Source organism: Astatotilapia calliptera, chromosome 2 (assembly GCF_900246225.1).
Source record: "Astatotilapia calliptera chromosome 2, fAstCal1.2, whole genome shotgun sequence".
Classification (NCBI taxonomy): domain Eukaryota; kingdom Metazoa; phylum Chordata; class Actinopteri; order Cichliformes; family Cichlidae; genus Astatotilapia; species Astatotilapia calliptera.
The window spans coordinates 33,076,535-33,100,967 of record NC_039303.1 but is presented as its reverse complement, the minus strand read 5'-3'; the positions used below and the strand labels follow the sequence as shown (position 1 = coordinate 33,100,967).

Sequence of the window (24,433 nt, the reverse complement as noted above, 5' to 3'; positions counted from 1 at the left end):
TCAGTCTGTGTTTACAAGCAGGGTCACTGTGCATTACAGCCTTTGGTCATGTTGGCTTGTTGAGAAATTCCTTGTAAATAACTTCTATGATTAAACTGAAGAAAATGTTTATCAATCATCAGCTCGTTGCTCTCAGTATGTGTTGGATTGCAGATAAGTGTGCACCAGCTGAACTCTTAAATCATTGGCATTACTTTGATTAAATACAACATTTCACTAAAGTGTAATTTTAAGGAAGTTATTCATTGAATAGAAAAGTTATAAAGAATTTAGATATTACTGTGTCACCATGATGTATTTCCTAGCAAGGACAAGGTGTTCACAAGTCAAAAACACTCTCAGGAATCAAAGTTTGGTGATTAAACACTTCTTCTTTGGCAAAACGTAATCTGTTTTAAGTATACTCTCATAGGACTACATGTTATAAGATGGCATCTTTAAATCACAGTCTTTCTTATGGATAAGTAAGAAAGCCAGTGGACAGCTGGCCCCCTTTAAAAGAAAAATGCCTCAACTGATGCGCACAACAATCACCATTTTCTAAAAATGTAATCCCCTTATTGTTTAGCCTCCATATTCACATGTAAATACTAAAATATGTCCCCTGCCACTGACACGACCTTGGTGTCCTCAATCATACTCCCCACTTACAAGAGGCCCCTGGAGGCCCCCTGACCCCCCGCTGTGGGACCAATAGAGACACTCCACCTGTGTGCAGTGTGCCTATCCTGTCTGGAAAAAGTTGGCAGCGCAATGGTTACGCTGCGTGCGTCTCAAGGGCAAACAGAAGCGAGGAAACCGATCACAGCAACAAATGAAGGTCTACCTTTCCAGACCTGCCTGTATCTTCGCTCTGACTGCTCTGCTGTAGTCACGCTGTCTGCCACAGCAGCCGAGGATGTTATTCTAGGTTTATTTATAAGGGGAGTGGGGGAAAAAACGGGAAGATGCGCCTGGAGGGGAAACGTCACATTTTCAGTAGGAGCGACGGTGTGGTGAGACTGTGACCGAGCCGGGGAGAGGAATATGCGGCACATACCCTCCGCGCGTCGGGCCAGGGCGTCGGATCTTTTCCGGATTAACGTCCTATAGCTGGATGATGCGATTTCTTTCTTCAGACACACAGGATTTGATGATCGCACCACGTTTAAGCGGGAATCTGTAGCCTGTGTGATCCCCCAGTAACGCCACCCCGGACCCCCCGGACCGGTTTCATGGAAGCCGAACCAAGAGGCGGACTGTGCTCATAATCACTACAGGAAAGCATCACTTTAAAGTTCTTTCAAGTTTCTGGAAAAAGGATAAGGATTTGGCTGCTTTGGTGCCACATTTAACATTATAAGAAAGCCATAGTTTGTGCAGGGAAGGTCATTTCAGTCTACAGTGTCTCACTAATAGAGGATTTAACTGTCATAGAGTTTATATAGAGAACTGAGTCCTAAATCATTCGAGCTAAAATGCGACACAATAAAGTTATTGTTACGAGCCTGATGATGCCACCCTGGGAGTCCTTTCAGGGAAGGGAGACTGGAGAGTGAAAGCGGGATATCTGCGCCTTTATTCGGACACGGAGGCGACGCAAGGAGGACAAGCCAGCTTCTTTTTTTGGATTGGTCCAAAAAATATTTTTTGCGTGCCCCTTGGACTCCTGCACAATGGGGATTATGCTACAAGTTATTCTAGGAATGTTTCAATTCCTGCTGCTCACCAGAATACCGACTTCTCACGCCAAGGTATGTATGTATGGATCATTTGACCTACTATATATCTATATATATTCCTGGTCTGTTGGAGCCTGGTGGGAAGTTGTAACCTTGTGGAAGTTATCCTCTGGGTCAATGACACCTGTCACTTCTGGTCCCGTGGCAGAAAAACACAACGAAACCCTCCGAGATTAAACGTGGCTTTCAGTAATTACTTTAATGTGACATCCGGCTTCATTGTCTCCTCTCACACCAACATAATTCAGTGATACTTTATATAAAGCATGCTTTCTGGTGAGTGTATTGACTGTTTTGCACACTTTGGCCTGTTAAAGCTAGGTCGATTAATTATAAGCCATTCACAAGGACAGTGATTGAGTTGCCAGGTAGTGGAAAATCCTCCTCCAGCAGCGCAGTTGCTTTGTTTCTGTTAGCTTCATTCATCAAATGAAACCCTTTTGCCTTTTGGGAAGAAAAGATGGAGGACATGGGGACCAGAAAAATCAATTTGTGAGCTCATTATTATTAAAGGAGCCGTGCAATGTGTTGAACTATATGTATCTCCAAGCCCATTAGCTTAACATAAAGACTGGGAACAAAGTGAACAGCTAAGTTACCCCTGCCTACCAGTACTACTATACATTCCTAATTAACGCATCTGATCTCTTTTTGATCTATAGAAATAAATTATACATGATTATGGCTGAGAGCAAGAATCTCCTGGATTCATTTATTACCAACTTACAGCAACAAAATAATGAATATTTATAAATAATAACAGATGCCGATTGCTGGAACTGTGGGTGTGTAGGCTGGGTCAGATGACAGACCTGATCCAATCTAGCCTTTCCAGCGGAAGGCCAAGCTAATGAGGGAGCTCCATGCTTACTGCGCTGACCTGAAGGGCATTAGTATGTTTTCATACATATAGGTGTGTGTGTGTGTGTGTGTGTGTGTGTGTGTGTGTGTGTGTGTGTGTGTGTGTGTGTGTGTGTGAATACGGACCCACTCTTAGTTATTTTATCTGTTTATCAATAGATATCAAGGTTAAAGTAATTGCTATTAAAGCAGAGCCTCTCAGCTTTAATTTAAAGATATATACATCTACATTTTTTGATTCAGGAACTGCTTTATACCCAGATGGATCCTGTTCTTTTCTTACATCGTTTCTTATATCTGGATCAATTAAGGAAGTAAAAGTTTTGGTATTTGCTTTTTGACACAACATGTGGTCAAAGGACCTCTCAATGCTAGTAAACCAGGCCATCATTAGGCTGCAAAAACAAAACGATTCCTAAAAAGAGACAGTGGAAACATCTGGAGTGGCCAAATCAAAAGCTGATTCTGAGATTTCAAAAAAAAAAAAATTAAAAAAGAAGGAACTTGTGAATTTAAATAAACACACACAAGCCTACAGGAGAAAGCAGTAGTGGATGCTCACAGGATCCTTTCCATTGTAAAGGAAATGCCTTCAGAGCATGTAGAAAAGTGCAGAACAGTGTTCAGAAGGAAGGCATGTCATTATCATCAGTCTACTAAAGACTTCACAAGAGGAAATAAAGAGAGCTCTTTGCAAACAAGCCAGCGCTTCAACAGCACGTGAGAAGAAGATTTGGAGGGGCTCCAAATGATGTGAAGCATGCAACATCTGTCAAACACAGTGGAGACAGTGTGATGGCATGAACATGCATTGCTTTCAGTGCCAGTGGATCACTTGTTTTTAGAGATGAGACACAGATGTGACAGTACACAGAAGTCGTTGAATGAATTATGAAGTGTTTAGGGAAATACTGACCGCTCAAATTCAGTCAGATGTTTACAGTGGACAGAGAGACACCCAGCAGTTTGAGGGTAAAAAAAAAAAAATTGGAGTCAAACACATCAACAGATCTGATTGAACATATATTTAACTTGCTGAAGACAAAACTAAAGGCAGAAGGAATTACAAAGAGACAGCTGCAAGAGACAAGGGGAGTCACTTAAGCTAGTCATAATGAGCACTGAAAATATAGCTGCTTGTAAACTTTTTATACAACATATTTGTTCAACCCTTTGACATAGATATTAAAGTCTGCACTTTAATTAAATCTTAACTAATAAATACACAGCGGTGGCTTGCGGTGCAAAAATTATAATCTCACTATTATCTGTCAAAGTATTTTTTACGTCATTAACATAACACCAGTGCATTTCAGATGTCGTCCCAAGTGCTATCTAAAAAAACAAGAATATATTAAAGGGTGTTTTTCAGTCTGACAGCCTAAAAATGATCAATTTCTTATAGTGTGTGTGAAGTAATAAGAGTCAGGGTTGTGAGGGGGCTGGAGCCTATCCCAGCTGTTATGGGGGAAGAGTTAGTATAGAAATCATTCATAAGAAATTCTCACTGATTGCACTGGCTTGTCCCTCGATGTGGCATATGGGCTCATTTTTCCACCTACACATATAGCAGCTCCTGCCCATGCTGTGTTTTTTTATTTATGTCTGGAGGCTCGTATCAGGAACAGGCAGTGCTCTGAAGTGGATCCAACCCTGACTCTGCGGTGCTGCTCTATAGTGCATGTTTTACACGTTCGTCATCCTAGACACTACATGGCGGACACCAGTGTGCACTCGGAGAGCCTCTTCACCTGCTCACAAGGCTTTCCGCCTTCATGCTGTCTGCCTCCCTGACAGCTTATTTAAAAAGGGGGTCATCCTGCTCCTCCTGCGGTGATGAAGCTCAGTGTGGGAGAGATGGTGGTTAGGTCAAGGGCAGGGCCTTTTTCACACACATACACACACATGGCCCATCTGTACAGTGTGCACAGGGAGTTAGATGTGTTAGACAGACAGGCAGTGCCGGTGCAGATGGCTTTGGGCTGGCACTCAGGAGTGTGTGTGTCAGTCAGTGTGTGGTGTGCCAGCTCTGTGCAGATATGGCTGCCAAAGGGAGTTAATCTTAGACTCCTCTCTAAGAATGATACAGAGAGGACACATTTACTTCAGCTCATAGTGCTTTCAAAATGGCCCCAGCATAAATCAACACTGTTCAATCAATGTGGGCCTAACCCATGTGTGTATAAGGGGGTGGATCAGTAAAAGGGGGTCAACTGGACAAAGTCTACATTCCCTTTCAAGTGGCCTTGATACAAGTAGAGTGCCATAAAATGCAGGTTCTTCTCATGTGTGTTTATGAGAGGCACAAAAAATCTTTTACAATATAATAAAAGTACTTCATTAAAAGTGCTTGATATATTTATCCCTTGTTAAGGTGACAGATAAGATCTGATTAGTCTGTTTTGTCAGCACGATTATGCAAAAACAACCAAGCCGAATTACATAAAACCCAACACAGATGGAGGTGGAGCTTGAGCAAAGCAAGAACTCGTGAAAACTTGTCTTCTTTTGCTACACTTTCTTCAAAACTGCAAAATAGTGCATGTGGTTTGGTGGTGGATAGGCTCTATCAGTGCCCTTTTTTCCAAGACCTTTTTTTGTGTTGAAGCTGCTCAGTCCATTAGTTCCCAATCAGCGCCGGGCCCCTTCAAATGCTCATTAGATTAGTCTGAGAGGTCGTGAGATGCATAAATATTTTATCGCTTTGGTCCTCAATCAGGTTTTTGAATGAGTTCATGTGGAACTGATAAAAGTCATGAACATCTGCAGAACCACAATAAGATGCTTATTTATTTATGTCAAACAGGTTGAGAAGCACTGGTTTAATATTTAATAACACTTGATATTTTTAGGATATTAATAGAAATTTGTAAGTACTATAAAATTATAACTGCAAAATGAATGGTTGAGATGAGGAAGAAGTACAATGGCGATCGTGGCTTAAGAGTTGGGAGTTCGCCTTGTAATCGGAAGGTTGTCGGTTCGAGCCCCGGCTTGGACAGTCTCGGTCGTTGTGTCCTTGGGCAAGACACTTCACCCGTTGCCTGGTGGTGGTCAGAGGGCCCGGTGGCGCCAGTGTCCGGCAGCCTCGCCTCTGTCAGTGTGCCCCAGGGTGGCTGTGGCTACAATGTAGCTTGCCATCACCAGTGTGTGAATGGGTGTGTGAATGGGTGGATGACTGGATATGTAAAGCGCTTTGGGGTCCTTAGGTACTAGTAAAGCGCTATATAAATACAGGCCATTTACCATTTACAATATCTGCCTCTGAAAGTAGCAGAGTTAGACTGCAGGATATAGAGTTCATCAGTCAGATGTTCTAGTGTTTTCACCTCTTGCAAAAATATTTAAATTACATTGCAGTTAAAGCACAGTGTTAAGGTGACAGGTGAGGTCTGAATAGTCTGTTTGTCAGCAACATAACACAAAAACAACAAAGTCAAAACCCGAGACAGAGAGAGAGGGCATGAAAAAGAGAAGAACTTGTGTTATTTTTTGTGCTCCTTTGCATCGGTTTGCTTAAAAGATGCAAAATAGCACATTGGGTTTGATTCAGGACAGGCTCTGAGTGTAATATAGACACGTAAATTTCCAGAAATGGATATCATGAGGGAATATGAAGAGAAGTGGGAGAGGGCAACAAAGTATTTCATTGATATTTAGATCAATGGGTGTCTCCAAAGCTTTGATCGGGTTTTAGCATCTCCATCATCCAGGTAAAAAATATGCGTGAAATTTGATCCTAAACATAAAACTTGCAGCCAAACACACCAAGAGACCTCACCCACACAGAAACTGCTCTCTAACAGAGGAGAGACACAACTCGTACCCTCCTTTAAAGGTATCTCTGTATCAAAGTTCAGCGGTTTCGCTTTCTTCCTGTTATTTCCCTCCACGCTTTATTGAGCTTGTCACGCTCAAACTCCAGGTGTGAAATATTGTGGTGTTCATTAACGGAAATACTTTGATCTGTTGATCTGCACCAGCACACTTTTACAACAGTGTCAAGCAAGAAGTTGCAGATAATAGCTGGAGAGTCAAATAAATGCTGTTTAGTTGATCAGTAACAGCCAATATGTGTTTTTTATCTTGGTGGACAAATTTGGGAGATAAATTTCACATTAAGTCTGATGTAATAGATAAAATGTGAACTTGAGCAATCCATGAACTTGTTTTTTAGGTTGACATAATTACATATAGTTCAGATTTACCCTGTAGATTAAAGGTTATAAGTTGATTTTTTGGTATTTTATCCTACCAACTGTATACAAATGAGTTAATTTAGTGTCTTTTAAACTGATTACTTTTTTATTTTATTTGAAACTGGAATGAAACCACTCATTGTATGACTGAGTTTGTTGCTACCTCTCTCCAGCTTGCTCACTGGCGCCCTGCCGACTCCCCCAAATCCAGAGAAGGTCGAGAAGGTATGTTTATGTTTCTACATAAACTCACGCGTCACGGAGGTGAAAGAGTAAAACAAATAAAACACAGTGTTTGTCCTTGTCTCTCCACAAGTGCGACGGTGGTTGGAGGTGTACTCGCGGAGCGGCTGCGAGCCTCGAGACACTCTGGTGGAGGTTTGGCGGGAGTTTCCAGATGAGACCCACAGCCTCTTCATCCCATCTTGTGTGTCGGTGAGGCGATGTGGCGGCTGCTGTGCTGACGAGGCTTTCGAGTGTGTACCCACGCTCACACACACAGTTACCATGGAGGTACACACGCACACGCACACACATATACAGGAAGTCTGCTCAGATGATAAATACGCACTTACTTTCTTCTGACCTGTGTGCAGCTGATGAGGACGTCCTTTATGAAGCACGAGCTCACTGAACTGCCCTTCATCGAGCACAGCCAATGTGACTGCAGGTAATAAAAACTCACCCATCTGAGGTTCAGGCGCATACTGGATAATGCTGCTCCACTGACCTTTCATACACTTTTACAATGGCAATTTTTAAATCTGTGTGCAGGTTAAAGGAACACCTCCAGCCAACACCTACATCAAGGTAAAGAACTCCAATCTTTATCTCTGTGTTTCTGGATTCTGCTGATTATCTTAATAATGAGTAGCCGGTAGTCAGACTGGTATTTCAATTACAAGGAAAGGACATCTTGATTAAATCCAAGTAGCTATAGGCTACTGAACAGTCTTTAAAAGAAGTGCTCAGTTCTTTACCTGAAAACTTCTACTTGCTACAAAACTCCAAAATTGCAGAAAAATATCTCACCTGTGCTACGCAACAAATGTCCTTATTCACCTCATTAATGTCCTCGAAACACCAGTGTTTGCTTTCAAAGTAACAGTTATAAATGGCAAAGAATGAACATGTTGCTCAAGAATTCAAAGAGCGCGTCACATGAGACCCCAGACTGGGTTAATCCAGTTTAAGAGCACTGACATAGTCGCTCACACCTATAGCTGCTGGAAGCACCCTGACCGGGCTACATTAACTCATTAACTCCAGATTTTTGGGCCTCACTTCACAATTGTGTCCAGAGGCATGCTGGTCAAGAAGGCTCATTTGTCTCCCACTAAGCACCAGACATCCATGAATGTGATTGAGCACAATCATTTAAAAAAAAAAAAAAAAAAGCATTCCTTTATGCCTAAATTTGGTTGAATAGTGAAAGATGAAATGTGTTTTTAGGCTCCTACAAAGACTGGAATTTAACCCCATTTCAACCATGAACTCATGTTTACCCACTGAGTAATTTTCCACAGAATAGTGGTCTTAAAAAGCTGTCTGAATGGAACATTGCCATCAAGGCTGAAATTGAATTAAAATGTGATTTGTGTCTGGTTTTTTTTTTTGTTTGTTTGTTTTCTAAATTCAAAAGTTCACTGATTTTTGTTTTGGTGAAACGTTGTGCTGCAATACCCGTGCAACATGCACTCCAGAAATGAGTAATTAAAAAGTTACTTTTAAAGCATTGCAAAAGGCTTAAAAGGCATAATACCTGCAAATAAAAATAATTTAAAGCTAAAAATGTTAACTGTTCATTAAATTAATTTGAAAAATGAATGCAATTTAAGTTAAACATGATTGATGAATTAACTTTTTAAAAGTTAATTAGAAAATTTTTAATTGTTCATGAATTTTAAAAACATTTGTGTATCAGTTTAGAGGTAAGTTTTATGGTGACACCATAATAAAAAAAGAAGAAGAAAATCAAAGTAAGATGAAAATGTAATAGGTATAAAATCTATCATTTTAGAAAGAGTAAATAAACCTCTTACAGTTATTTGGAAGGTCAACAATCAATAAAAAATGTAGTTAATATAAAAAATCTGTGACTTTGTTTTTGTATGGGCAGTTCCCACATACTGGGAATCATGGTGTTACAGTGGTAAGCAATGTCATCTCAGAGAGATAAAGGCCTGCTGCGGGTCTTCTGTGTGGATGTTCTCCCTGTGCCTGCAGTGACTTCCTCCCACAGTCCAAAGACATGCCCGTCAGGTTAATTAATGATTCTAAACTGGTATAGATGTGTTTCCTTAAGCATCTCTGTGATAAGACTGCAGACGCGTCCAGGGTGGAACCAGCTGGGATGCTAATGTGGATAAGCAGTTGGGAAAACAGGAATGGATGGACGGATGGAGCTGAATCAGTCATGCCTTGCATGTATCAGCTCGTTGCAGCATATCATCGCTAATTATCACCAGCTGTAGTTCAGTGAAATGTTGTGACACCTTGGATAGTACAAGTCGTCTGCATGTAAATGTGGGTGCACTGACTTTGTTCCATTAATGCAATGATTTTCTGCTGCTGCAGAGTGCCTTTAATACACCAGGCAGGGCATATTGTACTTCAGGAGATTGGTGGGGGGATCAATCCAGGGACATTGTGATTACATGGTATGGGTTTGTAATTTATTACCCAACCCCTGTCCTTGTTTTCTTACAGAACAGGGTCATGTGACAGGGTCGGGAAGGACATGTGGTGACTAACAAGACCCAGTCAGCCAGTGAATGTGGGTGTCATTATTTCTAAAAGTCTGCTTTTCCTCTCTGTGCAGACTACTAAGTAATCCCGGAGCTTTCAAAGCCAAACAGCGTCTTCAACAGTCTCTCTTTTAGAAGTCCTAAAATCAGTAAGAGTACTGTGGACACTAGGTTTGAAGCAAAAACACATTAGTGCAATAATGATCCTGTATCTGCTTGGTGATCGGAGAAAATTGCTCTTTATGTTAATGACAAAAATAAAGACGGCTTTCTGTCCAGCACGTAGGGCCAATGTCAGCTGCGGCTGACAGCTGGACGCTGTGAAAGGAGCATTTCTGCTTGATCTCTGCTTCTTGTCTGTGTGCAGGTCCAACCACACAGTCATATGATTGCATCTTTAATGTTTATGTCCTGCTGCTTCCTGTTAGGATGTGAACATAAATAAAGGATTCCAATGTATGTGTGTGTGTGTGTGTGTGTGTGTGTGTGTGTGTGTGTGTGTGTGTGTGTGTGTGTGTGTGTGTGTGTGTGTGTGTGTGTGCATACAGTTTTCTAAGCCTTTAAAGTTACAGGTTATGTGCCTGTTTGACTCTGTGTTTTTATGAAATTTTATATGTTCTGTGCTTTGTGTTAATACATACGAGTTCTTTCATGTGATGTTGAAAGAGTTAGCATCTGTGTGACTCTCTCCCAGCATCCCCTGGGACGGCTGGCATCCTGTTGTCACCATAGCGATGATTTTATCTCCCCTGCCATGTGGTCTCTCACAGGCTGACGGAGGAGAGTCACGCATCCCTAGTAGTAAATTAGAACTCCAAAAACAACAACAGCAGCAGCAGAGGCAACAGAGTCTGTTAATAATGTCAGGGCTAAGCTGGTAAACATGGTACAGTGCCCATAATTGGATATGATTTAATATAACAGATGGGACTGGAACAGAGGTGAGTTGAAGTTGAAAAAACTCTACAGAGCTGTAGATGCACTTTATTGAAGCCGCCAGTCCACATTAAAGTGGATTCGATTGCGCTCAGTAAATGCTGGACACTCAAAATGATAAAAACGGGTTATCAGTTGACAGTAGAGTGACAGTGACATTTTCTCACCCTGCACTGAGAGTCTGAACTAATTAATTGTTTTGTTTATGTCATGAAGTGTAGGGAGAGTAAACAGTGATTACTGGATTTTTCCATTTACTGTTTCTTTGTAAACCAGTTATGCTTTAAAAACACTGCTAAGATACCACCAGCACCGTATTGGTACAGTGACAGCTTACAAAAGAAGAGGACCCAGATACAGGACAGTCATGTATAAGTCATACAGTTAGCGAGGCAAAAGTATGCTCATGTTTGAAGATATGCTAAATGTCCAATTCTGCAAGACCAGAGAGTGTCTCAGAAGGTTCCTGGATTTAGATCTGGATCAGGATTGACTTCACATACACTAATTAGACACTTTATTAAGTATACCTTTCAGATTCAGTTTCAGATTCACTACCTTAACTGTTTGTGGCATGACAGCATCATACAGTTGGTGCAGAGTTGTCTGCTGCACATCCATGATGTGAACCTCACGTTCCATCACGTCTAAAGGTGCTCTATTAGATTGAGATCAGGTGACTGTCCAGGCCATTTGAGTACAGTGAAGTCACTGTTCAAAAGGATAATTTGAAACGATTGTTACATAATGTGTTATCCTACTGGAAGTGGATATTAGCAGATAGGTGCTATGTGTTCATAAAGGATGGACATGATGAGCAACCATCATCAGGTTGGCTGTGGTCTTTAAACAAAGTTTAACTGGTGCTAGAGGGTCTAAAGTGTGCCAAGAAAATATCCTGCACACCATTAAACCACCAGCAGTCTGAACTGTTGATAGAAGGATCCATGATGCTTATACCAGATCATCTGAATGTGGCAGCATAAGTCAAAATTCATCAGACCTCATACCTTTGGTCATGATAAGTGGTTAATTGACTTGCTGTTGCCTTCTGTCTGAAGCGGTTTGGCCGTTCTCCTCTGACCTCTGTCATCAACATTGCATTTTCACCCAGAGAATTGGATTATATTTCTCTGGAAATATTCTCTTTTTTGGGCTGTTCTCTAGAGATAATTTTGTGGTAAAATCCCAGTACATCAACAGTTTCTGAAATACTCAGACCCGTCCATCTGGCACCAATAATCGTGCCATATTCAGATTGACTTAAATCGTCTTGCTTCTACATTTTGTTTCAGTTTAAATGCATTGGGTTACAGCCATCAGATTGGCCGATTAGATATTTTCTGGAGAGTGTATAATCCTTTATTTATCCAGGTAAAATTCTTTCCAACAAGTGATTGCCCTGTACAAATCTGTATGAACAAATCTATTCATACGTTTTTGACTAATAAAAAAAAAAGAAACAAACTGAAACAATAGCATAACCTCCTTAGTATCTAATAACACCAGATCAACCTCAGCAGAAGTTTTGAAGACCTTTTAACTCACGCTGTCAGATAGCCTGTTGAGTTTTAAAATGATTAACTCTGAATTATAGTGTATTAACAGAAATCCATAAAGGTTCTTAGAATTGAAAAATGTTGCAGTAAATTGAAATACTTATTTACCAACTGCAGGCTCTTTGAAAGGCATTGACCGATGTTAAACTGCAGTTCATATTAAACATATTAAAGCGGACCTATTATCCATTTCTCTCTCTCTCTCTCTCTCTTTCTCTCTCTCTCTCTTGTTAACAGCACATTTGATCTTCAGACTGCTTTAAACTCCCTGTTTCAGACATTTTTTTGAAGTCCTGGGTCTATGTGATGTCACTATGTGATGGAATTTTAGGGCCACATTAAGAAAAAGTATTGTTGATAATTTTGAGAAAAAAGTCCATTGTTGTTTCAGGACAAACTGTCGCGCCTGCTGTACTCTCTACAAAATGACGTGTTTGGATGAGTTAGTTAAACAAACTGATGAGTCGTCTTGTGATACAACGTACATCCTCTTTATTGCACGAGGGTGTAACCATCAGTACACCCTGGATCTGTCCATTACAACCATTACAAGCCATTTTAGTTTGTCTTGAAAGTACAACTGTAACGTCCACATTTTGACTTTTTTCTTGAAATACAGCTTTGATGTTTTTCTCAAAATAGAATTACGACTTTAATCTTGAAATTTTGACTTTATTCTCAAAATAGTTGTTAAAAATTATTTTTCTAAGTGTGGTCCTTTTACCCCTTTCTATGTCATTGTTACACCCCGGCCTAGGCAACCGGGGTGCAACGTAGAAAAACAAAGATAAGGAAAATAAAAATAAGGAAAATAAAAATAAGGTAAAAAAAAAACACCGAGAAAAAACTAATACGGGTTTCCACAAAATCATCCGCAAACGACCACTATTTTCTTAAAGCAAATGATATTATTTACACGCAAGGCGCCAAACTATTTACAACGGGGGGGGGAAAAAGATCGCGACCATGACAACTGACACACAGGGCTTAAATACATGGAGGGAACAATCAGGGAATGGACAACAGGAGGGAAACACAGCTGGGGCAAATCAGAACTGACGAGACAGGGAAAATGTAAACTGAACACACTAAGATGACACAGACTTTCAAAGTAAAGTAGGAAACACATAACAGTCACGCAAAAACAACACATTACCAACGCCAAATCGTCAATCCCGGAGGAGCACCTAGACACTCAAATCCACACACAATTACGGTCACAGCCGTAACACCCCCTTACCCAAGAATTAACATTAACCCCAAAATGTTTAATTCAAGGAAACACCCAAAAAAACAAACATCTAAAACATACAACCCCAACGAAAAATGTTTGTTCCATGTCCAGCCCATACGGCACCGGCCACCGTCCCGCAGGCGACGCTGATGACTGGAAGGGTCCTCCAGTGGAAACGGAAAACCGGAGCGGGCCCTCGGATCCTCCAGCGAAGACAAACGAAGCCGATGAAGGCCGGAGCGGTCCCTCGGACACTCCAGCGAAGGCGGATGAAGGCTGGAGCGGTCCCACGGACCCTCCAGCAGACGACGAAGGCTGGGGCGGTCCCTCGGATCCTCCAGCGACGGTGAATGAAGGCTGGAGCGGTCCCACGGACCCTCCAGCAGACGACGAAGGCTGAGGCGGTCCCTCGGACCCCCCAGCGAAGGCAAATGAAGACTGAAGCGGCCCCACGGACCCTCCAGCGGAGGCAGATGAAACTGATGGAGGCTGGAGCGGTCCCCCTGACCCTCCAGCAGACGACGAAGGCTGAGGCGGTCCCTCGGACCCCCCAGCGAAGGCGGATGAAGGCTGGAGCGGTCCCACGGACCCTCCAGCGACGACAAAGGCTGGGGCGGTCCCACGGACCCTCCCCCCAGCGAAGGCGGATGAAGGCAGACGAAGCTGATGGAGGCTGGAGCGGTCCCACGGACCCTCCAGCAGACGACGAAGGCTGGTGCGGTCCCCCGGACCCTCCAGCAGAGGCGGATGAAGGCTGGAGCGGTCCCCCTGACCCTCCAGCAGACGACGAAGGCTGGAGTGGTCCCACGGACCCTCCAACGAAGGCGGATGAAGGCTGGAGCGGTCCCCGGGCCCTCCAGCGAAGACAGAAGGCCGAAGCTGTCCCTCCTTCGGACCCTCCAGCAGACGACAAAGGCTGGGGCAGTCCCCGGACCCCCCAGCGAAGGCAATCCCGGACGAGCCCCCATATGTTACACCCCGGCCTAGGCAACCGGGGTGCAACGTAGAAAAACAAAGATAAGGAAAATAAAAATAAGGAAAATAAAAATAAGGTAAAAAAAACACACGAGAAAAAACTAATACGGGTTTCCACAAAAATCATCCCAAAACGACCACTATTTTCTTTAAAGCAAAATGATATTTATTTACAACGCAAGGCGCCAAACTATTTACAACGGGGGGGGAAAAGATCGGACCATGCAGAGGGCTAGATCAGGTGGCAACAGGGGAAACACAGTGGGCAAATCAGAACTGACGAACAGGGAAAATGTAAACTGAACACACTAGATGACACAGACTTTCAAAGTAAAGTAGAAACACATAACAGTCCACGCAAAAACAACACATTACCAACGCCAAATCGTCAATCCCGGAGGAGCACCTAGACACTCAAATCCACACACAATTACGGTCACAGCCGTAACAGTCATAGAGAGGAGATATCTTTAATTCTGTAATGTTGGGCACACAGCTCTGGCTTTGAGCACAGTAGCTCCACCCACCTGCTGTTCAAACCTTGTGTTTGTGAGAGGCAGCCAATCAGAAGAAAGTTGGGCTTAACAGAAAGGCACTAACATGTCTCTTTTGACAAATGCTAAATAAATAAGGATTGTTTGGAAAGTTGTTGTAAAGTAGAGTTAAGGAGTTTGGTTTCAATGTCATATTTATCTATCTAGTGATACTGAGTGTTTGTTTTTTTTAATTTTTTCTCATGAAAAACCTTTGACCTTTGATGGTTTTATGTTTTGGTAAAGTTCTAGGTTCAAAATGTTTCCATCTCATTTTCCTTCTTGTCCTTCTGTTGCTGCCTGTTCCCCAGTCTCTATTACCATGTTTTCTTTTATGTCTTGTATCCTCTACACCTAATTATCTTGACCTTTGTTAATTAGTTTCACTTGTGTGACATTTACCAGCTGTTTCCTGTCTCTGGTTAGTCTTTTGTTTATATAAATTTATATACCCATTTAGTCTAGTTTACTTTTATGTTATTTTAGATGCTTTTCACACATCTTGTGCAGTTCTTCCTCTGTAGCATCGCACATTTAGGTCCTCTCTCCTGAAACACAACAGTGTAATGAGAATCTGAACATCACATCCCTTAATACTTAAGCCGAATGCACGTCACTAAATAATTTGGGAAATGAAAAGGACAATACCACAAATGTTTTTTGATAATATAACAATTATGTAAAGAATGATCAATATCAATAAAATATTAATTAAAATGACCCACATTGTAAATGGGTATCTTCATATCCCAGACTGTCAGATAAAGGAGCAGATCAACATTATAAAAAGTTATGAAACATTCAAAGAGTTCATCTAAGGACATATTCAGGATGTTCACTCGTTAGTTATAGGATGACTTATTTTGGTGCTTGTTCTTCCAAAAGATTCCAAAACTGAAAACCGTTCGTTTGACATTAACTCCTGTCCGTGTGGGACATTTTGTCTGTTTGGTGCTCCCAGGGCCTTTCTGAAGCCAGCAAGAAAAGGCAAGAAAAAGGAAAGAGGGAGGAAGTCCAAACAGAAGATAACTGGAGCCACCAGAGCTGCGTATGTTTACTATTCAGTGCTCGCTTTTTTTAAACTCAAATTTACTGTCGTTAAATTGTTTTTGTTCAAAATGCAAGGTTTAAGCAGGCGTTACTTGTGTCTGTCGGTGTGTATTCCGGATACTCTCAGTCTCACTGAGACTGTTTGGATTAGAGGAAAACTGGGTTATCTGGCCTCATTATTTCTGAAGGACAATTTGTTTTACAGCTGCGCAGTCAAGGTCTCTCATACACACTGGTGAACACCACAACTGCCATAATCAAAACAGTATTTAGCCAGTATTTATTCAGAAAGAAAGAAAGAAAGAAAGAAAGGACCACAAGTAGGTTGGCTTTCATGAATGAAAGATAAAAGAGTTGTTAATGTTTTCCTCACGACTCTTTTTCATCTCCTTACCCTTCACTTTGCTGTCAGTCATTTCCGGCCTCTGGGGGCCAGAGGTGGCTCAGCTTTGGTGTGATGTCTCTCTGCACCCATCCATCATTCAAAACAGGCATTGTTCAAACTTTGGCAGGGGTGAAATCTGTGTAATTTGCTTGCAAATCCTACCTCCTCTGTCCCAGCCAGCGACAGGCGTGGTCACCGGGACAGGAACAAAGATGAGCCCTCTCTGCCTCATTAAGTAACTTCATTAAGGCCGCCAGCCTCCCGGGAAAACAGAGGCAGAAGCAGCGGCTGTTAATGGACCAAGTGATGCAGGCAACTTTCTCAAAATGAGATTTCAGAGAGGGAAAGTTCAGGGCGTCTAGAGGAGTTAACTGAAGGCCTCCTATACGAACAAAGCCATGGTAACGGGCAGATGAACAGAAAGGGGAGAAAGTTTGTTGGCAGCTTACGAACGTTATCCCACATTAGTCACACACCTCCCACACACTGCATTGTGTGGGTTAGTTTCAGACTGGCAATGTGCATGTTCAAACAAGCCTGAGATATTTCAGTCTGGACAGCTTTGGTCTGGACTGAAATATCTCTGTCGTGAAATTTTGTGCAGACATTTATGGCCTTCAGAGGATGTTGTTTGATGATCACTTGATGTTTGCACAACGAGGGGGACTTCTCATGATTTTTAAACATGACTAAATGCCTCTAATGTCTCTAATGTATCATCCAAAACTGCCATTAAAAACATTTTTAATCAGTCCAAGCTTTTAATGGTGAAAACTGAACAAAACTAAAAAATTCCCTTGGTGTTTAGTGGTAATGAGCAAACATGGAAGACATTTTAGTCTGCCACGTGTTAGCTGGCTTTCCTTAAACAGTGAATTAATCAATTCAGGATCTAACCATGCTTTTCCTAAATCCCTCTTCCATGCAGAACCCATGCTCCTCCAGTTCCTTCTGCCACATCTTTTCCTTCACCACCATCACTGCCTCCCACCAATATCTCTCCCTCCACCATTTCCTTCCCATCCCCCTCTCCTTCTCCTTCCCCCTCTCCTACGACCCGTTGTCGCCCATGCCGAAGGAGGAAGTGGGCCTTGGATTCGACGACATGCCAGTGCCGCTGCACCGTCACAGCTGAAACCTGCAGCCAAAAAGGCCGAAAGCTCAACCCTCGTCGCTGCAAGTCGGTCCCTTTTTTTTTTCTTTCTTACAAAAAAACCTAACAAGAAAAGTTTTCCTTATCATGCATGATTGCAATTTAGACACAATATGTGGATAATACACAAAAGATACATGGGATGTCCATTGCTCCAAAGAAGCAGCCCTTTAGAAATGTAGAATTTCAGGTCATACTGAATAGTTATAACTAAAAAAATAGCATTCATTGCCGTATCAAAGCTTATCTCAGAGCAGCTGAAATTTGAGTGCATACAGATGTTTAAATGACTTTGAAAAAGACTCTTAATCCCAGATAGCTCCTTATGTGGGTATATTTGACAGAGAAGTTGTTTTAAACAAACAAAATATAAAAAAAAAAATGTACATGCTGCCTTTATAACCACACTCAAATGTCAGACTGAATCCTGTCATCGACGTTTTTGCGCTGAAACCTTCCTCTTTTAATTGTTTACTGCTCTAGGTGTGAAGCCATGAGGACTTGATGTGTCCTCCCACATTCTTTTTTCGCCTCCATCTCTCTACCAAATCCCTGTCGTTTCATCGCCCACCCTCAGCATCAGTGCCATAGACCATACAGACACTTGGAAAGGCGGCGTCTCAAACTGAGGGGAAGCACACAGAAGAACCTGTAGCAGAGCTCCAGTAAAGCAACAAGTTCATCATCACTGCATACATCTGCTGTGTGCAAACATCTTTCCGCCTCCGTTCTTCTGTGGGAAAGATTCTATCAGTCTGCATGTACATGGCGTGTGCTGACACGTAGCGTCGCAAAACACATCCAATCAGTGGAGGATGAAAGTGGCAACTTTGAGAGGCATGGGAATAGACAGAGAAAATCTTTCTCGGTGTACACAAGCCTGCAGGGGAACGCGCTGCGCTGTTATTTCGGAGGCTGGACTCCGGGAAGTTCCTTTCACCTGCGATTAAACTTGTAAACACAAGAGAATAGTGGAAACGAGAGCTATTATACTCCATGAGAACAACGCGGATGCAGAGGAGTCTTACACAGGTGTCCTCGCAAGGAAGCTGCACATGACAGATTCCAGGGTTAAGTCGAGGCCAGTATTTTGCAGAGGATTAAGGAAACAACAGCAACAGATTACTGATGGACACATACTCACATACAACAGACATACAAGAGTGACATAGGACATGCACATGAACTGGCACCCCAGTGTGCGTGGACCTATAGTTTAGCTGAATGCCCGGATGAAGTATATCTGTGTGGTCTCCCCAGTGAAAGACCCAGATGGGTTAACCGTGCAGCCGCTCTCCCTTTTATTCAAAGCTGGCTCTCCAAGCCGCTTTCCAGCATTTGTTTAATTTCGGCCTTTTGTCTCCGTCTTTCCTCGGTTCCTCGATTGAAAGGAGCCGCATCGCCTCGCTTTGCCTCTCTTTGAGGCAGTGAGGAGAATGACAATAATGAGGCCTGGCGGCTGTCCACTGCTTCGCACACACACACAGATTCACACTTATAATACCAGGAACACAGATGACACACACACACACACACACTCACATACAGACACAGCTTCAGCACACACATGCAATGTGAATTGAATGCAGGTAGTCATAAGCTTTTGTTTGTGCAACACCAAGTGTGCAAATATATGTGAGTTGTTTATTTGCAATTTACTGCAAAATCTTCACTGAGTATTGTATTACTTGCCTCTGTTTTATATGTTATTATAATTCTGTTGAGTTGATTTGAAAGATATTCTATATTGCAGAAGTTTTCTTTGTTTTTTGTTTTTTTGTTGGGTTTTTTTCCGTGTTCATCTTTAATCTGCGTCTGTCACACTGGGTGGCCAGCTAATACCCAAATGTATTGAATTGAAACAGAGAAAACTCACACGGGCCACAAATGTGTGAGTCTCACACACACAAAACTCACACAGAAGAGATGGGTGCAGAGACGATACATCATAATGTGTAATTCAGACAGTCAGTGGGGCAATGTTGTCGGCAACACAGAGAAACCAAGCAAATATCCGTCCCCAGTGCAGTGAAAGAAAAACACGGCTGTTGTTGTTGCGTGTTAGAGCCAGGATGGAAAGAGTGTTATTCAGCTGGAACATAACTTGTTTATATTCTGACTGAATCTCTCTGTCTAACTCCATGTTGGTTCATTGCTGCTGGGTGGGAACAGGGATTTGAACCATGCCTGCTTCAGAAAGGACGAGGTCTTGAGCAGCTTGTCAGTCATTGTGAAGAGCTAAAGCCCTGAGCTCTGATGGCCTAAAGTGGCAGGTCATTGAGTTTAAAACCCTGTTTGACACCCATTCACAGCCTGTGTGCTGTGTTAAATTCTACTGAGAGCTAGTGAGCTCTCAGCGCCATGGGAAACGGTAGCTTTGAAACTCCTCGATTCATGTCTTTACTCTGTCCCATGATTCATACAATCCTGCCAGTTGAGGAATAGTCACCCTGAAACAGCGTGCAGTCCAGAGTGTGAATTATTTATGTGTCAGCCTTGATGCAACTTGCATCAGTGGCTGCTGTGATAAGCTTTGTATTTATACTCTCCTTGGATGAGATTACTTTTTTTTGCGCTCGAGTTCATTGTTCAGTGTTTATTACTGTCAATCAATGCTTAAATCACTACCTCTATATCATAACATATTAATGACCAAGTATTAGAGCATTATTGTTACTTTCTCTGTGATATTTCAGACCTCGTCTTAAGATGATGATAGTTTTAGCAATAAACATTGTCTCAGCTGAGACTTGGAGCTGCAGCAGATCTGCAGTGGTCATCACTGGTTTAGAGGGACCTATAGGAGCTTTTTATGAAAGGAGAGTTGGACTGGTCCTTTGAGTGCAGACCAGACACTGTGTGATGATGTGCAAACAGGACATGGTTTCCCAAAGCTTTTGTTACCTCAAACTGCTACTGAAATTATAGGAATATTTTGACATTTTGGGAAATACACGAGTTGGATGAGACGATTGTTCCTGCTCTCTGTGCAATCAAAATAAATACAGAGGGGAATAGCCTGTGTCCAGAGGTAAATCGACCTCACTATGGTCTTTGTACAGTTTTACTACACAACATGCTTGAAAGGGTCCGCACTACTAGATTATTTTTTACTTCTGGACCTGTTCAAACCATCTGTTTATGTCACTTTTTAATCTTTAATCAAAACTACTTTGTTTTTGCTATTGGATGGAGATGGTGAAATATCTTATTATCTCCACGTAGACAAAAAAGCACAATTTTTTATTTTTAAAAAAAAGGTCATTCCCAACCAGACACTTCCACAGGGGCTTGGAGTATGTGGATTGATAAACTTAAGTAATCTGGAAATAAATGAGCAAATGTAACAGTAATTTTAATTTAATTTAACAAAACCACGAGTGAACCATGACTGAAGTTACCAGTTAACCTAAAAGTAATGGATGAGCAGTAGAAAGAGAATTCATAACATATTAAAAGAGATAAGTTACTTGTTAAAACATGAAAACATGGTTGGAAAAAGTGATGTAAAATTGTAAGGTGATAGTGTGGAGAAATGTGAAGTATTAAATTGGACATTAGCTAAATAAAAATATGGTTACCCATTAAAACGTGAGCTACTGGTATAGATTAACATAACACAAATATCTAATCAGCCAATCACATGGCAGCAGGTCGAAGCTTTTAGGCATGCATTTGAAGTTAACACTGGAAATCATTCTTCTTTTTAATAATGGTGTGAAAAAAAGAAAATATCCAGTGAGCTGCAGTTCTCTGTGTGAAAATGCCTTGTTGATGACAGTGTCAGAGGAGAATGACCAAACCAGTTCTAGCAGAAGGTAACAGCAACTTAATTAACCACTAATTATGACCAAGGGTATGCAGAAGAGCATCTCGGTAGCAGAAGACCACAGGATGCCATTTCTGTCAACTAAAACAGGAAGCTAAGGCTTTATTTTGAACAGGTGTAGTGAAATCAAGCAATTGAAGACTGGAAAAATGTTGCCTGGACTGATGAGTCTTGATTTCTCCTGCCACGTTCTAATGGGAGGGTCAGAATTTGGTGTAAACAACATGAAACCATAGAGCCTGCCTACCTTGTATCATGACTCAGGCTGATGGTAGTGATTTAATTGTGTGGGCATTATTTTCTTGGCAAACTCTGGTTCCATTAGTCCCAACTGAGTATTATTTAAGCCTTATTATTCAGCCTGCCCGAGTATTATTGCTGACCATGTCCATCCCTTTGTGACCACAGTGTACCCATCTACTAATACCTGCTTCCAGCAGGAAAACATGCCATTTAACAAAGTTCAGATCGCCTCAACCTGGTATCCTGAAGCAGGCAATGAGTTCACTGGACTCAGATGGCATCCGGTCATCAGATCTCAATCCAATAGAGCACCTTTGGGATGGGCATCCAATTCTATCATGTCAATATGGAGCAAAATCTCTGAGAAATTTTTCCAGCATATTTTTTGATTCTGTGCTATGAAGACAATTCTGAAGACAAAAGGGAGTCAAATTCAGTACTAGTGAGATGAGTGCCAGTGAATGTTGCTAGTAGCTAAAAGTAGTGGTTGAAATAAACTAATACTGCATATACTAGCAAGTAACCACAAAAGATAAATCATGAGGTGAATGTAATTCCTCAGACGTAGTCCATATCCAGTTTATTACAGAAGTGCTTAATACAGGAGATACAGTAAAGGTTCGGAAGCAGTGTTTCAAAGTATTCTTCTAAACTCATCCGTGGCTATTTCTGTCCATCCATTTTTTATTTGCAAGCACTGATACTTCTTCTCCGGTCTTCATTTATTAATAATAGGGAACAAAATGTGCCTGGTGACTGAGGAGACAAATGTTTTGGGAAACCTAAGAGTCCAGGAACCTCAGTACAGATTACATATACTGTAGATTAGTCCAGTGGTGAAAACAATGAGCAAATGGACTCCAATCATGCAGACATGTGTGACTATTTAACATCATTCCACCCACGGGAGTTGTGGTGCTGAGATATCTTTTTGGGTGCCACTCGGGCTCCAAATGTTATTTCTTGTGACCAAATTTTCCTTTGTCAAAATATTAATTCTGAACAATAAAAGCAACAACAGCTCCCGCATGTACTTGCTGCTGTTATTTCAGCATTACAACTCTTTAACCTGTAACACCTGGAAATATTAATATCGTGTTCAGATGTCCTGTGTGAGCATTAAACATCAGTGTGCTTTGTATCTGCACAGTCTACATTGTACTGTTAGCCCTGTTCTAGCCTCCGGTGTCTTAGTGGCCTATAGATACCCCCTACTAACTATATAACTTTTATAATCTCTAATATCCTGCCATAACTATGTGTATGACGTAGTGCATACTCTAGAAATGTATTTGTTACTTCATTTGTATTGCTGTACCTTGCAACGAATCTCTTCTCTGCAAATACATTGTAATACTGTAGCCTACGTATAGAAAATGAAACTACACTCTTTTTTTTGCTGCTACACCATTTGTGCCCTTTTAATATGTCTTTGTAGAAAACAATGCAGTTTTATGTTTCATGTATTAGCATATAAATGCCAATTAATCGATTTTAATGTCCACATTAAAGTGTATACTACATCATCAAATATATTCAACATGATACCAGGATACAGCCGTGATGTTACAGATGTGATTAAAGGAAATGTCTTATTTTTCATAAAAACCTCCGCTTTCCTTGTCTAACCGATGTCCCCGCGCTTTGACCTCATCCCCCGCTGCCTCTCCTCTCCTCCAACCGCCCCATGTTTTTCTTTTGTTTTAATCCCTCAGTTGACGGTAATGAAAGATAAACAGGCATTTTTCATTACAGTGCCACCCAGGGAGTTGGTTGCAAAGACAAAACTGCGTATGTGATGTGACGCGGTGTTGTGAGACATAATATTGTTCTCTCACCTCCTCTCATCTGTGCTGCTGAGTCAGAAGCTGGGGAAGTACAAAGGTGTGCACAGTCCCACACTGTCTGAGTGGAAAATTACACAGGAGGTACTTGCACCTACTTGAGCAGTTTGATTTTATGATGTTTTACTGAGTTGTCAGTGAGTCTGTTTAGTTGTGGCCCCAGCAAAGATACTCCAGGAGTTTGTGCTTGCAAGTGTGTAAGAGGCTCTGAGGGGAGATTTTGTGTGTGCATTCTGTGCACATACCTGTCTGCAGCCCTGCTGGTGGTTACTGTGCCTTTCGCCCCCTGACATTTGTGATAAAGATGATGAAATATGCTGGGAATGTTATGTTCAGTGCCTCATTAGAATATTTCATCATACAGAGCAGACTTCAGACCTGAGGCTGGGGATAATGTTAATATAGCTCGTCCGTATCTCATTCTGTACATTTATAGTCACGTCTAAGAGACTTAGTTTTGTTGATTGATGCAGTGCGTGTGTTAAACTTTCACATCTCTTTGTGAACTGCAGATGGATCTCACAGGATCTGCTTTGAGGAAGAGGGAAGGAAAGGAGAGGAAAGACTGGAGAAGAGATGATCTACGTACTGCTGCCAACCTATCTGTCGAAGGGCATAATGCCAAGACTAAATATAGCAGCAAGATTAGTGAGACGGAGAGGGAAAGAGAAAAAGGATAGAGTGAGTCATGAATTTCGATGCACAAAATCCTCAAAAGCGTTTTTTAAAAAGCCACTTGCTCATCAAAACCTGGAAAAACGTTATGAAATGTGCAGTGAGTGCATGTACAATTTATATATTAACTTGACTTCTTGCATGTTTTCAGCCAGTAGCTACGTGTCTCTCGCTCCATCACTCTGCAGCCGTCACTTTGTCCCTGCCAGTCTTTTCTCCTGTATCAGGCCTTCCTGTATTTTTCCACCTTGCTTTTCTCTGCATTTGGCGTCATTGTTTTTCTAATAACACCAGCCATGGTTTCCTCCCTGCTTTTGTAGCAGCAGCTGTGTTCAAGCAGGTACTGGACGCTATCTGCCCTGTGAGTATTGTGTGTGTTGTTAGATGGTATCAGTTCTCCTGTGTATGTGAGAGAAACATAGATCAAAAAAAAGAGTGAGATTTAGCTCAGTATGTGCAGGGTAAAGAAGATTCCTGTGTGCTTCTGTC

General features: G+C 41.7%; 1 protein-coding gene across 2 annotated transcripts; it reads left to right on the top strand.

Moving 5' to 3' along the window:
• Window positions 1-741: 741 nt before the first annotated feature.
• On the top strand, window positions 742-21,101 carry vegfba (vascular endothelial growth factor Ba). 2 transcript variants are annotated; one of them, XM_026143868.1, is made up of 8 exons: window positions 742-1,733; window positions 6,955-7,006; window positions 7,098-7,294; window positions 7,378-7,451; window positions 7,556-7,591; window positions 15,727-15,813; window positions 17,129-17,380; window positions 17,837-21,101. In XM_026143868.1, exons 1-8 carry the CDS (start codon window positions 1,656-1,658, stop codon window positions 17,856-17,858), a joined length of 798 nt encoding a protein of 265 aa, XP_025999653.1. In that variant the 5' UTR covers window positions 742-1,655; the 3' UTR covers window positions 17,859-21,101. The 2 variants fall into 2 exon arrangements, with proteins under 2 accessions (XP_025999653.1, XP_025999659.1); XM_026143874.1 differs by lacking the exon at window positions 15,727-15,813.
• Window positions 21,102-24,433: the final 3,332 nt, after the last annotated feature.